Source organism: Melospiza melodia, chromosome 5 (assembly GCF_035770615.1).
Source record: "Melospiza melodia melodia isolate bMelMel2 chromosome 5, bMelMel2.pri, whole genome shotgun sequence".
Taxonomy (NCBI): domain Eukaryota; kingdom Metazoa; phylum Chordata; class Aves; order Passeriformes; family Passerellidae; genus Melospiza; species Melospiza melodia.
In genome coordinates, this window is record NC_086198.1 from 10,009,532 (window position 1) to 10,026,592 (window position 17,061).

The window sequence follows — 17,061 nt, forward strand, 5'->3', positions numbered from 1 at the left end:
AGTACAGAGGGGACAGCACAAGGTACTCCTAAAGCAGTATTTCTGCTGATCCTTTAACTGTAATAGTCTGTAAGTAGTTGAAATCTTTGTTGTGAATCAGTTTATACTGCATCAATATTTCTGAAGTGTAAAGTCTTCATTTACCACTAGCCACTGTGTGAAAGCTCTGTAAAACAAAAGGCTTGACCTGAAGCAGCCAAAACTGTATTTCTCATAAGGATGGTTTCTAACAAGAACTATACACTTAAAATGCTTCCATATGAATATTTTGTTGATTGTGGTCTCCACTTGGTCCAAGTGATAAACAGTGGATTATTCAGCTGTAGGCAAGTCATTGCCTCACAAAATAAGCCCCTCTTGTACATATAAATGCAAATTTAGTATTAATTTTTACAGGTTTTGTTTGTGTTGTGTTCTGCTGCATTTGTCTTCTGTGGTGGAATAATTAAATATTAGCGTGTGGTGGTTTGTAAAATACATATTAAACACAAATAACTCCTTGTAGTAGATAGTTTGTTAGTCATGAAGTCTGGCCCTTACTATCCAGACTTGTTTGTACTCCACAGATATAGAACTTCCCAGTCAGGAACAGGTCCTACATTTGAGCCTTTTCACCAGTGAAAATCTGGACTGATATATTCAGGGAGTAAGAAATATGTATTACAGGATCAACAAGAAAATTAAAGGAGTATTGCTCACTTTATGTCGTGAAATCAGTCCAAGACTGATACGTGATATTTACCCTCCCACATTTGATCCATTCAGTCACTTTGAGTCAGCTGAATTTAGTACTAAAGCAGTCACTGCAGAGTCTGAAATGGTGAAACAGGAAAAGCCAGTTGCTTTCTGCTATAATTGTGACATTGGCCAAGACATGGACTTTAATATACTTATTCAACATATATATCTATATCCGTCTGTATCTATCTATCTTTCAGGGCAGTACATCCCCTTCTGTGATGAGGATGGGTACTACAAGCCAAGTCAGTGCCATGGGAGCCTAGGGCAGTGCTGGTGTGTGGACAGATACGGCAATGAGGTGTCAGGATCCAGAACAAACGGCGCAGCGGAATGTGGTAAGTCAAGAACCACATGGGGTGTTTGGTTTAGAAGTGTTAGTCCCTTTGATTGTCAGCCAGGTTAAATTTCTTCTGTGAAAAGTGTGGGACCCAACTACATGGAATTTGATACAAAACCCAAAAAATTACAATTAGTTACTGTTATTGCATTATTTTTTGGAACTCCTGTCACTGTGTCAGCTATTAATAGACCCCTTACATGTGCTTGGCATAGTGTGTATAAACCCAGGACAAATTAATTTTCTAGAGCAGCATTAGATAAGTCCCATAATGTTTCATTAAATTCCTTTGGGTAATCAGCATGCAAGTGAATTCAATTTGATATTTTTTTCAGTTTATATTTGAGGGAATTGCCAAACGTTTTTAGCACACTAAATCTTCCCTTATTTTTCCCTTCCCTACAGCATTGTGCAGCTTCTTCCAAGAATTCCCATGTCACCTTTATTTGATGTCCCAGATATAAAAGATGAAAAAAAAGTATTTTTCCTTTTTATTTAAAAAAAAGTCATTTATGACTCCTTTTCACTTTTTCTCCAACAAAAGAACATAGCCTGAAGCAGAGAGTAAATTGTACACAGTATTTGAGGTACAAGCTCAGTCCTATTGTCCATCTTATCCAGGATAATGTCTAGATAAATGGACAGTTTGGTATAATTCAAGATGATATGTAAGAAGTGAGAAATAGTCAGGTTATATTATCAGTGGTCCTTATTTCCATCTGTGAGTTGGACTTAAATTTTTTAAATTGTTCCTAGCACTCAGCATTACAGTCCTACAAATCCATAACATTTGTCTCCTTTTGTTAACACTGAGAAATTAATTCAGTATTGAGGTAGATTCTTATGACAAAAGAATATTCATATTATTTATATTTTATTTTTATGTAGCACTCTGTAGTTGTCCTGAAAGTAAATATTCTGATGTACCTTTTGTATGATTATGTAAAATATGCTATAAATATGTGGGGTATCTTGTGAGTCCTTTCTATAACTGTCATACCTTTTTAGCTATTGATTTAGAGACTTCAGGGGATTTTGCCTCTGGTGATTTCCATGAATGGACGGACGATGAAGATGATGAAGATGAAATAATGAACGAGGAAGATGAAATTGAAGATGATGATGAAGATGAAGGGGATGATGATGATGACGACGATGATCATGATGGATATATTTGATAATATTAGGAGGTCCCTATGTTGTACCTTTCTAAATTTCACAAGATGATATTTCATAAAATCCCTTTGCTCTCCAAGATCAAAAGGGTTCTAACAAATGTGTATATTTTGTATGATTATTTCAAACATTGCAGCTGGAGTCATAGACTTCTTTTGTTTAAATAAGAATAATTATATCATGTGCTTTTGAGTTTTTAAATTCTGTTGCGCTGAAGAAAACACATTGGAATTCTAGCCTGAAGAAAAAAATGTTATGTGCTACTGAAAACATATATATGTGCGAAACACACTAAAAAGCCAACCAGTCTCTTCAAAATTCTGCTGAGAAAATATTTGCCCTTATTTGGAACTGTGCATGTCCTCCTCAGAATGTATACTGTGACTTATCTTCAGTTCTGTCAGTGTTTTAGGCCCTGCAAATGTCCATTTAATGAATCAGAAATGTATTGCAGTAGAAAAACATTGGTGCACAAGTAGCATCTCAACCAGCCTTTAATTAACCAAAGGCATGGAGAAAAATCAGAAGGGAAAACTGTAGCAACGTCCTACTTTGCATTAGCAGTTATGTTTTTTATTAGGAAATGACTATATTATTGAAAGGATTTTTCAAAAGTGGTAGCATGGACAAGCACCAGTTCTGGAATTCTAAAATTTTCTTGTCGTTCTTTTTTTTGGTTCCATGTCAAGGTCATATAAGCTTTATCATTATTTACTTAATCATTGCTTCACCCTTTGTGGTTTCTATGTATTTCTCTCTAATCAGACTAGCATAAAATACTTACATTGGGAAAAAGATTTGCTTAAAGTTTATTACCTTTATACATTACTGTATTTCAGAGTATTGTCACTTGCCCCAAGGTAGTTTTTAATAAATGTATAATGATGCTTTTTATTTTCTTATTTTGGGAAATAGTTTTGCTCTTTTTCTTGATTCATGTTGTTTTCTGTTACTAGTGCAGAAACTTATAGAACGTATTGTAAAGGTGCCTTGCAAAATAGAACTAGAAAGGTTTTAGCATGCATACCAGTATAGGATGTTAGGCAATAGCTAAGCACACCCAATTACCAAATTAATACCAGTATAGGTACTGCTGCTGGAATGAAGAAAATGGATTATTTTAATTTTTTTTCCTATTATTATGTAATTACCATGTGGTCTAGATTATACTTATTGTGTAGAGTAGCACTCAAGATTTGACTGTAGAGAAAATTACTTTAATCACTGTATTTATGTTAGCATGTTAATTAATTGTGTAGACATTTTGGGACTCCACCATCTTCATTCATATCCTGTTTCCTTCTGCCCACAATGAAATTGACATGACCTGTATAATGTATTACTGCAGGTTGTATAATTTAAAAATAAGTCACTGATTTCCCATCATTAATAAAAGGAAAATCAGATTCTTATTTGAATTAATTTCTACACGGTAAATACTAAATCTAATGTTTATCTTATGTAATATTAAAAAGTATAATGCATTTTCTTTTTTACTGTTTCTGTATAGTTTGCAAAATAAAAACTCTTGTAACCAACCTTTGGCCAGCATAGCCCATCATTTTGACTTTTTACATAGTCTGAAATGTAGAATTGGAAAGAATTCATGTTTCAGATACATTTTACCTATTAAAATATGTATTTATTTGAATAAAGCCATTCATGTTTTATTTTCATTTAAAATATTTGAATAAGGCAAAACACATAGGGAGCTTCTGATTTTCTGTGATTTCTCTGATTTTTCTATAGCTTTGTTATGTACTTTTATGACATTGTCTTCGTTTCATAGTAAAGAAAGAGAGACTTCTTCTCAAGCTTGGTCATAATTTGTGAGGCATAGTTGTATTATTTTCTTAAATAAAGACAGTTAAGAGTTTACCATTCTGATAGTGGGATTTTTTCAGAGAACAGTTTCTTATGACTGAAATTCACTGATATATAAACTGATTTTAAATAAAGAAGCTAAAAAAAAAGTGTTGTCATTATTGGCTGATGCAGTAAGTACTGTTGTGGGGAATTTTTTTGCATGTGACAAGTGGTTATTAGATGACAAACTGAAAATTAATTTCATTAAAACTAGTGATACTAGAATCAAAGAGAATTCATAATGTGTTTTGTCTAAAGGGATTACAGTATGAAGACCTTTCTGAAAACAACTGTCATGCAGAAGAGTCTGAAAGAAGTTTATATTCTTTCTTCCCTGAAAATTCCCCACTTAATTGAAAGAGGAGTATGCATGCATTTTAGTCCCTGAGTATTAAAGCTACTTAGCATAAATTCAGAAGTAAGTCAAGTTAGTTAAATTCACTAAAGAACAGTGACAGTGGGGAATATGGATAATTTTGGGTTATTTTTGTGGTCCAAAACTAAAACAGCAACAACAAAAAATTCAATTGCTACATATTCCTGAGGAAAAGCCAGAGAAGAGGCTGATGCAGTGTAAATCTTCCCTTGAAAACAGCCTTTTGTTTTGTAAAAGATAGGTACCTGTCTATGGATCAATACAGTAGTTTTGGTTACCTTTTATGATACCAGAGGAACTGGAAACTACTTCAGTGTGTGCTTCTTTCCTGCATTAAAGAAATGCAGGAGATCAGGAGCAGCAAGAATAAATAAAGGCAAAGGCTGATAATGTAAATTTACTGAATATCTAAACCATTTGGAAGCTTTTTCCTGCTTTCCATAAAATGCAAGAACTTTCACAGATGTCTGTCCTCATGACTACAGTCATGCAGAAAGCAGTCGGGAGCCCTTGACTATTTTTACAGTGTTGCTGTCATTTTTTGTTTTTTTCTGATCTTACAGTTCTACACATGTATTTATAGATAGGCAAAGATTGTGATGTACATTTGGAGATTTTCAGTGATTAATCTTTATGCTCTTCTGAGAATGAGTGGAATTACAAATCTCAGTTTCATTGAAAAGTAAGGAATACCAAGCTCTGTGCAACAAAATATATAGTCCTTGAAAGAAGTATTTTGGATCAAGGCACAGATGTGCTTAGTTTAGAAGGAAATGAGTTAGTGTCATTAGTTTGCTTATATGAAAATTGGATTATTGCACAAGACTGAGGAAGTTGGATCATAATGACAGTAGGAAAATTTTTGCTATTTTGGGCACATGAACAAGAACTGGATTTCTCTTATTCTTACTTAAAAATTCCACTACCTGGGTAGAATAATAAAAGTTTATCAGGATGTAGATTAGCTTTATGCTTCATAGGAAATCTAAAAGTATTTTTATTTGCAGATTATTTGTGAAAGCGGTGAACATATTTCTAATTACTAAAAGCTTTTGAAAATTGGATTTAAATAAAGTGGTGGCAGCACAAATTTATTTGAAATACTGTAATTCTTTTTACTGTTTTTTTCTGCTAATTTAAGTATATTGGTCACAAATCATTCACAATTTCATTTCAGCGAGTGCAGTGGACAATAAAGTAGTTTGTCAGCAAGTTCCTGTGTGAAGAGAGATTGGTGTTTAACATAAAGAAGAATCCAGTGGATTGGAAGAATCTCTAACTTAACCAGGTACCACTGGGTGAGTAGTTAAAACCAAGTTTTAAAAAACTCAGCCACCTCCTGAAGGCAAATACAATGCTGGATGTGCTGAATTAAACCTCATGTCACAATTGGATTTTTGTTAACACACTGTCTGTGTACTTACTGTGCAGGAGGGGTACAGTTTTCTAATTTGCTAATTCTTCCAGTCAAAAGGCAGTGGAAATTACTCTGAAGTTAAGGAACCAGAGCAAGAATGGGAAACAGAGTTGCCTAGCCTAAAAGATGAGACCTCCACTTGAATTTTTTGTTGTATTTCAGATGCTATTGAATCAAATCCTGATAAAGAGATTTCTGCACAGTATGTGTCTCCTTGAAGGTGAGTTTTACAAGTGAAATATATGTGCCTATTTTTAAAAAGAATTTCCATGCCATAGTGTTAGTAATAGTGCAAGACATTTTACATTTTTTCACCAGCTTTCCACACAACTCCATAGAAAAATTTGATCCAAACTTCAGACAGGGACATGCACAAAGCTGGTGCTCACACCTGTAACCGTTTTTACCAAGGTGGTTGAAATTTATCAGTTAAGATGAGCAGAGAGGTCAGCTGTTCACCTTCTCTGCCCATAACATTTGCAGCTATTTTGTAAACTCCTAGAGCTTCTAGCAGTCTGCTGAATTTTTAAAAAGGAAAAAAAATTAATACACATCCTTCCAACTCAGATAATTATTCTGCTCATCAGACAAGTGTAGTTTATAAAGAGCTGGCTGTTCCCAGTGCAAGGTGCTGAGGGGTCTGCTCTAGAGGTCACGTCATTGCTGTCAAGTGCACATTTTTGGGAAGACTCTCCAATTCCTTTCCCTTTCCATAGTTTATTTAGTTCACAGACCTAATGTACTGACATGTTTCTGTGAGATTGTTGGGCTTTGGTCCCTGTGAAGAAAAGGAGATTGGATCTCTTCTGCTGGAAATGTGATGGTTCTGATTGATTCTGTATGCCTTAGGCGACTGGAGGGCCACAAGAAGACTTCTCAAGTCTGGGGTTTGAGAAGAGAGTATTGGCTATTGAAATATGTTGATTTTGTTTGAAAACTAGCCAAGATTACTGAGCTTTTCACTTGTTTTAAAAAACACCTGGCAATAGCAATGTATAGGAAGAATCCAGTTTTGCAGTCACAGTGCCATGATTCTTTTTCCTTATTTCTTAACGATAATGCAGTTCTTTGAAAGTACACTCTGAGTCACATTTGATTGGTTGTGGGCATTATGCAAAACATCTTTCAGAACTTGTTCAGTTTTATTATACTTCTGTAGCAAATTTTATTAATGTGCATCAACTGCATTGTGCTGCATTAACGTTAAGGAACTGAAACATGCTTTAATCCAAAATCTGTTGGGTCAAGTTTCTTTTTGTTTTTTTCAGTGTAAGCATTCATTACTGAAGTAAACAAAACTTAAGAGATGGTTTTACAGATGGCACCAGTAAAATCCAAACCAATTCACCCAAAGTAAAAAAATACTGTAAAAACCATGCTCAGTTCACAGGAGACATACATTTTTGTGTTGAGTATGAAATAGTTAAAAGTGGCTTAAGAATTCTTCCTGTTGTAAAATCTTGGCAGCTACCTGAACAAAGCAAATGTATCTGTAGGAAGTTTATGTGTTTATTTTGCGTTGATAAGTCTTCACGTTTGCTTAGTATGATGAAGATTTGTGCAAAGCAGGGATTTGTCTCTGTGCTGTGTCATCATTGTGATTAATGGATGTCACCAGTTTATAGGTCAGTGTAACTCAGAGTATGCACAATGTGAAATGACACTGCAGCAGCACAAGATGATGGTACCAGTCTGTATTTCTTCATGTGCAAGTGAACTTGTTTCCCTCAATTACCCCACATGTTTGGAAACATAGAGTAGTTTTCAGTGAAAGACAGAAATTAAATGTTGGACTACTCCCTTCAGCAGTAAGAACTCTAGGATCTGTCCCTAGAAATCGTGCCAGAATATAGGAAGGAGTCTCTTTTGAAGGCAAGCAGCTTCAAATGCATGATTTAGGTAAGACTAATTACTCTTAATAGTTTTGAAAAGAAAATCTACCCATAGTTTAATTTTGTGCCTTGAAAATATACCTGAATATAATGTACCTGAATATAATCTTTGCTCATCAGAAGACAATTCCTAGTTAAAAAAAAAAAACAAACAAAAAAAAAACCAACAAAACAAACCAAGAAACAACCCAAGACAGTAATTCTGAAAGAAAGGCAAGTTCAAAGGAAAGGAAGGCAGGAGAAACATTAGGATGTGACAGCATTTATGTGTCTGAGTAGCTGACTGATCCTGTCACCGAATTAAAAAGTGTGAGGATTTGAAGTTGATTGCTCATGTTACTCTTTCCCCTCATAATTTCACCACATATGTTTTTATTAGGCTATGTAGCCTTCTAGCATGTCTTCACATCAGAAATTACACATAAATGCTGAGATGAATTCAGTTCCCACAGTGGCATCTATAGGAATTGCACCATTAAGCAGCCCAGAAGCTGAGGACATTACTGCCACATTGTCATTCCTCAGGAGTTTTATAGCAGGTGTTTGTCCAGATGTACCTTAATATATCCATTACAAATGCTTGTTTGTCTCAGTACAAGGAAGTGCCCAGAGTTTTTGCTTATATAAATGGTAATTTGCTCAGATTCTGACATAAAAGTGAAATACCATTGACCACAGTATCTCTTGTACGTTAAGATAGCTTGATTTTCATGTAGTGGAAATGCTGTTACTATTTTATCTCTCTGCATAGTTACTTTAAGTTGAATCAGTAATAATAGCAGAATAATATTGTCTTCTAAGTAGACTTCCTATATCAGTTTTGTAAAGATAGAAAGCCATCAGTATTGACTCAAGGGATGTCTTTATGTGCCAAAGAGGTAATGAGTAGATCCCCAATACCATTCACTCCTATGATTCATAGATCTGACTTTCACCATAAGCACTAGCTGCCTGGTTAGCTGTTGTCTGGCCATACAAAGATTTCAATTCTAATGAGAAAGTGAGTGAGAGAAGCTCTCTTTTCCCTCCCCTTCAAATCTATAACGCATCTTTTACTGTTAATTAGATGTCAGTTTGTATTAAATCGTCTCCCACTCTAGTGCTTCTTGAATACCATTACATAACAATGGGGGGAAAAAAGGGGACTAATAATCTTCAACAGCAGGAATGAAATGGCGCAAAATTTCTATTATTTATTGCTGTACAGAAAAAAATTTTCTTTCTATGTGCAGACAGGAATCGTGCTGTGCAGCCCCTGTGTCCTTTGAGTGAATGGTGCTGTCATGAGCAGGGCAGGGGTTTGGGAACCTCTGCTGCCTGGCACAGCTGATCTCTGTGCTGCCCTCCCCGATGGCTCAGCTGTGCTGACCTGGCCACAGAGGACCCACAGGGGCTGTACACAGGCTGTGTTTGCTGAAGGGGACCTGCATGTGCCTGCTGAAGGGCTTTGTGGGACTGCTGCTGCTGCTCCTGCTTGCCTGAGTGTGGTGGAAGAAAGGCAGAGATTTTTCTCTTTTGGCATAGTGAGGTTATACGGACTGGATAGTCCCACAACAGTGGCCCCTCTGGTGCCTGTACTTCATCTTGACAAAAGATATGCGCTCTGTCAGGTGTGTCAACTTCTCAATTTCTCCTGGTTGTACCAGCCCAAAATAGCCAGCTGCTTTTCCCTTTTATTTTATCTGTCTCAAAAAGAAATAAATACTGTGCTTGTGAGATTTGTTTCTCATTTTTCCGAAGCGTTCTTTGTCCAGCTCTTGGTAAACAGGAGAAGAAAACAAGGCAGAAGTGTAAAAAATTAGTAAACTGCCAACACAGAATTGTGGAAAAGAGTAAGATATTGAGGGTGAGAAAGCCTCACACAACTCTTACTCCTCCTAACTTAAACAACTTACTTACTTTAGCTTTGTGACCTTTGTCTGCATCAATCTGTAGTCAACATTTAATTTAAGCACTTCCGGGATTTCACCAGCTCGTGGAGCAAACATCTGTAAATTGCCGAAGCTATATTGTACTCATGGGAAGAATTCCAGTCACTCTCCCTTAAGATAGTGATTGCAATGGATAACTCTCAACATGTAAATTTTTTTTGAGTGTTTAATTCGTGCATTAATATGCTGCAGTATAATTTCTTCCATTCCCTTGAGTTCTGTAGGACCAATCTCGCATGCCACAAAATATAATCATCAACTCAGTAAAAGAGTACCAGAGCATCTAAGATGTGATGCATTGAACCAAAGGAACTGATGTCCACTAAGCTTTGCCTTTACCCCATGGAAGACCATCACACAGCTGTGACTTAGTAGAGGTGCATTGCAGTGCTGTCTAGTAGACACTACATGGCAAAAAGTGAAGAGAAATGTACAAATGTAAGTGGAAACAAATATAAAGGATTATTAGTTATGACAATAGTTTCTCTTTGTCCCCTACAACAACATCATCTTCAGGGTATGGTCTGTTTGTAGTGCTAATCTGGCCCTTCCTCTTAATCTTACTGGACCAGATACAGATTTTAGACAAGGTACTGTCATTTCTCAACTAAAATAGATTCAGAAGGTCAACACATGGACTACACAAACAAGTAAACAAAAAGAGCAGCAACCATTAATGACACCTATAAGACTGCCCTTTCTTTCAGAAAATTAATTTCTATAAATATGCTTCTAGGCATTTCTCAGGTTTATTGGTTCACTGGAAGTGACTTCTAATTCCTCTAATTCAAACTATGAAAACACATGGTAGATGCTGACTTTCCTTATTGAAGCTGTTGAAAAGAACCAAATCAGAACTTTTTTAATACATTCCTCCTGATCTACAAGTTGGCCTTCAAGTGGCATCTTCTTAGCAGGATCACAAAGCATTCAACACATGCTCTGAAGAATTGGCCTTGTCTACAAAAAGAGCAGGTATGACTTTCAATTCTATATCTTCTTACTTAGCTAAACTAATATCTTTTTCCCATTTTTAAATGTGAAACTTTAAATCAAATGTGAAGTGGTGAGACTTCTTTTTCTTTGTGAAGAGCCTGATCATTGTTCTTCTACTCTCTTAAGCTACTATCTACTGAAAATTATCACAGCTAATAGCTGTCTGTTGCACAAATCAATTCTCCATGCATCTATATCTCTTCTACACTTTAATTTTATCCTTTTTTTCATTAAATTCTACTCTTCTAGGAATTACGTCAGCAGTCAGGAGGCTCCAAGGTTGTTCTTGGTCTCAGAGTTTCATATGCTCAATCAATCTCTTTAAGCAGATGACTCTTCACATGATTTGTGTAGCAGCAGATGGCCTACTTCATATTCCTTGAGAATTTGCAATTGACCCAGAAAAATTTACACTAGTCTTTTCCCTCTTATACTACATCTTTGCTGTCACACTTGTTTCTTTTGAATGTTCCTTGAAAGGAGGCTTACCTAGTGGAAATTTGTCAAATTTGTTATAAAAGTCCAAATAATCAAGTTGTATGTCTTGCCATTGTTGACTTTAATTGTAAATTCATCAAAGCAAGGCAAGAGCTCCTGAGGGGCTTTTTACCCTTTACTTGTCAAACAGGACTGGGAAACCCAGATCTGGATCCTCAGGGAAAAACCTACTACGTGACCTATTGGCTGGAGTTGGTATTCTGTGTAAAAGAGTCACACAGCATCCCAGAATGGGCCAGGTTGGAAGGGACCACAGGGCATCACCTGGTCCAGCCTCCCTGCTCAAACAAGGTCATTCCAGAGCACATGGCACAGGCTGTGTCCAGATGGTTCTCCAGTGAGGGAGACCTCATCCTCTCTCTGGACAACCTGCTCCAGTGCTCACTCACCTGCATAGTAAAAAATTTCTTGCCCCTGTTCAGATGGAACTTCCTGTGCATCAGTTTCTGCCCACTGCCTCTTGTCCCATTGCTTGATTTATCCTACTTAAGGATCTCATCCAGCAGTATTTTAAAAAAATGGAAGAAAAAATAGTGAGCTTTCTTTCACCAGCGTTTTTGACATTAATAGCATTTGACTGACATAAAGGAGTCACTGATAATTTACTCTAACATGGTTGTGAAGAAAAAGACCTTTATAGTAATTCAAATGTAATTTTATTTTTTCATAAGAAATTATTTAATACTGCACTCCTGTTAGAACCTAGATTTTTATGTCAATCCTGGTTAAATGATAATTTGAAAGTATTTGAAGTTTATTTATTTAATTATTTTTTTATTACTTAGTAAGAAGTAATTCATGCTTTTTTAACTAGGACAGTTTAAAGACATTTTTTCATCTTTTCTTTCTCCCTCTTTTTTTTCTTTCTTTTTTTTTCGTAGTGGGTGAAATGTATACATACAAAAACTGTATCTTATAGCTACTTTAATTTAATTTAAAACTGCACTTGCCACCACCTGCCAAATCCCATAATGGAAGTAGTATAATGTCATAGTGACTATGCTAGCAGTGTTGTAACTAACATGAATTTATTGCTAATGTTGCTAACACTAGAAAACAATGCAAATCTCACCTGGAAATCTCATATGTTTTCCAGACCTTTTACAATAGGTAAAGTTTTTATTATATAGCATATGTTCCAGATTTTGGTAAAATGTAGTTACATAATTTCCCATTTTGCTTTTAAAATGTGCAAAGTACTGCACAAGTATAAGTATATTAAATATTATATGTGTGCTATGCAATAACTTGGATAAATCTGTAAATGTTCTATTTGTATTTAAGTTCTTCTCCTGATCATATAAAACACTAATCTTGTTAAAAGCTTGACCATCAGCAATCCTGACTCTAAAAACAATTTAAAAATGCAACAAAACTTTTTGGCAAAATTTTTAGATTTTTTTCTTCATTAGAAATTAAAGAAAAACAAAACACTATTTATATTCCTTTTTGCATCATTTTAAAGACAGCTTCATAATTTTTCTGGTGAACATAATTTTTCTGTAATGAAGGGAGAGGAGTGTTAGAATCTCCATCCTTGGAAACATTCAAAAGCCATCTGGACAAGGTCCTGGGCAACCTGTTCAAGGTGATCCTGCTTGAACAGAAGGTTGTACAAGGTGATGTCCAGAGATCCCTTCCAACCTCAGCCATTCTGTAATTCTGTGAAACTCAAGTAAGAAAAACATACTCTATTCACTGTTATTCATTGATCTTAGATAGGATTTACAGAATCACACAATCACTGGGGTGGAAGAGACCTTCAAGGTCATCGACTCCGACTCATGCCCAAACACCTCAGCTAAACCATGGCACCGAGTGCCACATACAATTTTTTTAAACACATCCAGGGACGGTGACTCCGCCACCATCCCGAGTAAGTCACTCCAGTACTTGATCACTCTTTCCATTAAAAACTTTTTTCCTAATATCCAACCTGTATTTCCATTGGTGCAGCTTGAGACTGTGACCTCTCGTTCTGTCTGCAGAAAGAGACCGACCCCCACCTGACTGCAACCACCTTCCAGGGAGCTGTAGAGAGTGGTAGGACATGTCAACCCTTCTTCCTCACCTGTTTCCTGTTAAAAGAGTGCTGGAAAACAGCTTGCATTATTTAGGGTCCTCATTATTTAAGCAGCACTAACTGAAATGGAGCCAAGATCTTTCTGTGGCATCCATGTGTTGATGTGATGCAGATGAGAGTAACCAACGGTTTCATACATAAAGCAGACACATGTTCCTATTTGATGAGAGTTTCTGCTGGTCCTTGGTGAATTTCAGAGAATAATTTTTTTATTACTTTTCTGGGGAGAAGGGAGTTTTTGGGGGACAGGATACAGGGAGAAGATGAGATTTATAGAAAGAAGTTTGAATTGAAAGGCCAGAAGTTGATATGAATATACTTACAAGACTTCCATCTCCCAAAAATAGAATTGTTCTGTATAACACGTTGCATTTATTATTTTAACTCAATAATACAACCAAACTCTTGTCCTTGTCAAGGAGTACTACAGGCTGTGGATCTCTGCTGTTCAACAAAACTTTATTCTAATTCATGATTTTTACTCAATTGATACTTTTGGTTGATCTAGCTTTTTCTTCTTTTAGTTGAAAAAACTAGTGATGTTTTACCATTTCCATATTTGTGAAAGTTACTGCAAAGTTTTCTGTGTCATTTTTTTGTGTCTATGCATCCTCTCTGCTAACGGTTTTAGTAATCAGTTTCTTTCTCCTCCTGCTTGATTTATTTCACTACCAATCTGACCTTAAAATAAATCTGGGATTAAAAGCTTCATTTAGTTTCACCATTCAGGAACAGATATCCATAGTTTCATTGGACTACTTGCAAAAGTAGTATGGATTTCACCCAGAAATATTGAAGAAAATGTCACTAGGAAGCCCAGTCACAGGAGAAAGGAATCCTCTCCCCATTTCTTACACACAAGGACTCTCAATAGCAGTTTTTTTCCCAATACAAATGAAATCACTAGAGAAATCTTTGGATGATTTTTTTTCTGCTGTCTGTCTTCATTAGGTTGCTTAAATATTTATTGTATGTTAGCTGTCTGGAAAGAAAGGTTATTGTGACTAAGCAGTAAAGAGAATCAGGATTTGAGTAACTCCACAGTTATGACAGAAAAGGACATATTTTCCAGTGACAGCAGGGACTGGGGCTGGCAGCATGCTGCGAGATCTATGATTAAGTGAGTAGTTACAATGTGATGTGGCAGCTTAAGCATCAGAGAAACCCTTTTTGTATTATTTCCATGGAAAGGGATGATTGATGGGATACCAGATTTTTTTGGCCTATTCTCTGCAAGTTTTTGTGATTCAGAAGCAAAACAGAAGTCTTTACCCAATTTGAAAATACTTCCTCATTGTCTGGTAAATAGTATCTTTGTCTGAGACAGAATAGAAAAATGTCTTGAGTAAAAGTGAGTCTTGCCTTATTGTCTAAATTCTGTAGGATGCATTTCATAAATTCCTTGTAATCTAAGTGATGTGGGTTGTGTTTCCTCTAAGGTCATGTTCCTTCACCTTAGATTTTTGTTAGTGCTAGTGTTGAACCTCAGTCTCCCCTATGGTATTTTGATGAGTTAACATTGGACAGTCAAGAAAGCAAACTTCTAAATCCTCTTACCATCCTAAAACAAAAAGTCCTTAATGGGTCTTGGAAACTTTCACTTGCTTTGCAGTCAAAAGAAAAAATTAATGACAACATGCAGAAAAACATTTTATCACTGAAGTCTTCACAGCCTTGCATAGCTGAATTGCCTGTCAAATGAAAGAAAAAGAAGTCTAGCTAATCCCCTAAACACATAATAATTAGCAAGTTGTCACATTTTTAGACCTGAATAGCTGTAAAAAAAAATTAAATGGCCTAAAAAGAGCTTAAAATAAAATCACTCTTCCTCTATTGATTTGGAAATGCCCCATAATGAAGTTACTGGCAAATGACTCTATGTGACGTCTAGAATATATTTACAGAGAAACAATGAGTATCTATTATAGGCAGATTTATATTCGTTCTTGCTGTGACAAGATGGCTGTGCTGTAAAATCAAATTAAAAATGGACATTAACATGTGGGATCCACATTTGTTGTCACATGCCACCTCTGGAGTCCATGGGCAGCGTGTCCCTTCAGCTGTAGATCAGCACTGCAGCCCTGCTCAGCTGTCAACACCCAACAGAGTTCAGTGGCTTTTTCATCCCCCAGGCTGTTCTGCTGCAGGGAGATGAAGTTGCATTGAATGGGAACTTTCATCCTACTCCTCTTTGGAGCCAATAGCGGGTTTAGAGAATGTTTTTTGTTCCAGATATCCAACTTCTGCTAGTGAAAGTATTCTATGGATGCCAAGGGAACAAAAGCTCTGCACTTTAAGGACTGCATCATGATGTGCAAGGACAGAAATGCAGGACAAGGGTGTAATGGCAGGTTTGTTTGTCTAGTGAAAAGTTTCAGATAGATTGGTCTAATTATAGTTAAACACCAAATGTGAGTGGGAAGTCATTTGAATTCCCTAAGCCAGATGGTACAATTCATCTCTCATTTAAAGCACTTTGATATGAAAATTTTGAAAGGGCCTAATGCTTAATTTTAACACATTTAATTCTTTAGAAAGGTGGGAGAGCAATGCATTGGCATGTAGGATTTTACAGTCTGGGTGTGTGAAATGAGAACTTGATCACAAAGAAGTGCCAGCATCTTGCTGTTATGTAATAAGTCAGGCATGCTTTCCTGCTTGTGCACTTCTAACTCTAGATGAAAACCATTAGGAAATCAAAATCTTCTTAGCCACTCTCTTTCCCAAATATGCACATTTCTTTCTCATCTACCAGTCCTTCAGTTGCTGGGGAGCTGGACAATTTTCCCTTAGGAGGTTGACTGACCTTTCTTCCAATTGTTTTGTAGTGAATGAAGTTTGAAGCCCAGGGAGAGTTAGGGTTTAAATCTATTGTCTGAGGCTTGTTTTCCCCAAATGTGTGTTATGTACAAATGTGTTTATCTGGAAAAAAACACCTCTGGGGAGAGGATTTTGTATTCTCTATAGTTGTGAGGATTTTGAAAGGTTTACTAAGGCCATCAGCAAAGAGATTCATTGAAATGAGATTTCTGTGATTATCTGGTTTAACATTTGTTAACATGAAACATGTAGCAGTGTTGTGCTTTAGGAATGGGATTCTCCAATTTAGTACTCCCACAGAATAAATACATGTCCCACTCGCCCTTGCCCCTCCAACTGGAAGAACAAATGGCAAAGAGCATGGGTTGAGATAAGTACAATTTACTGGAAATAGCAATGAGATAAGAAAACAAACAGTAGCAGCAAAAGTATTAGTAACAAAAGTGTACAAAAGACATAAGTGATTCAGATGCAAGAATGTTCACTGCAGAGCCCATGACAATAAACAGTACCAGGCATCTTTCTGTGCCACGTTTTTTTAACCAGAAGGAACCTGTTCTCCTTGGAAGAGAGTTGATTTCCCTGTCCCTGGCATTGACATGAGGTAGCATCCCTGTCCCAGCCCTTTTTCCTCCTAGCTACTGCAAAAGATTAAACCTGTTCTGGCTGGGAGCAGGGCAAGTAGGTACTAAACCTACAATTAAAAAAAAAATAAAAATTTATTACGCTGACCTACACTGTTTCCAGTCAGATGAAGACAATTTCTTATCTAAAAGAGATTGTTTATTCAGATACACATGCACTGAAGCAAAAAATCCTGGATGTTTTATGCATTCTTGTTCAGTTATTCTGACTCAAAATTTGATAGGGAATATTTACATGAACTTCAATCCTTGGCTTCTTAGGTAGTTTTCAAAGTGGAGTC

The 17,061-nt window shown here is 36.3% G+C and overlaps 1 protein-coding gene across 2 annotated transcripts in view; it reads left to right on the top strand.

The window, feature by feature from the left end:
- SPOCK3 (SPARC (osteonectin), cwcv and kazal like domains proteoglycan 3) overlaps window positions 1-4,130 on the top strand; it is a 162,965-nt gene extending 158,835 nt beyond the window's left edge. For both annotated transcript variants that reach the window (XM_063156249.1, XM_063156250.1), the window contains 2 exons: window positions 939-1,076; window positions 2,087-4,130. In XM_063156249.1, the coding sequence (XP_063012319.1) occupies window positions 939-1,076; window positions 2,087-2,256 (308 nt within the window). In that variant the 3' untranslated portion in view covers window positions 2,257-4,130. The remainder of the gene's footprint in view (window positions 1-938; window positions 1,077-2,086) is intronic.
- Window positions 4,131-17,061: the final 12,931 nt, after the last annotated feature.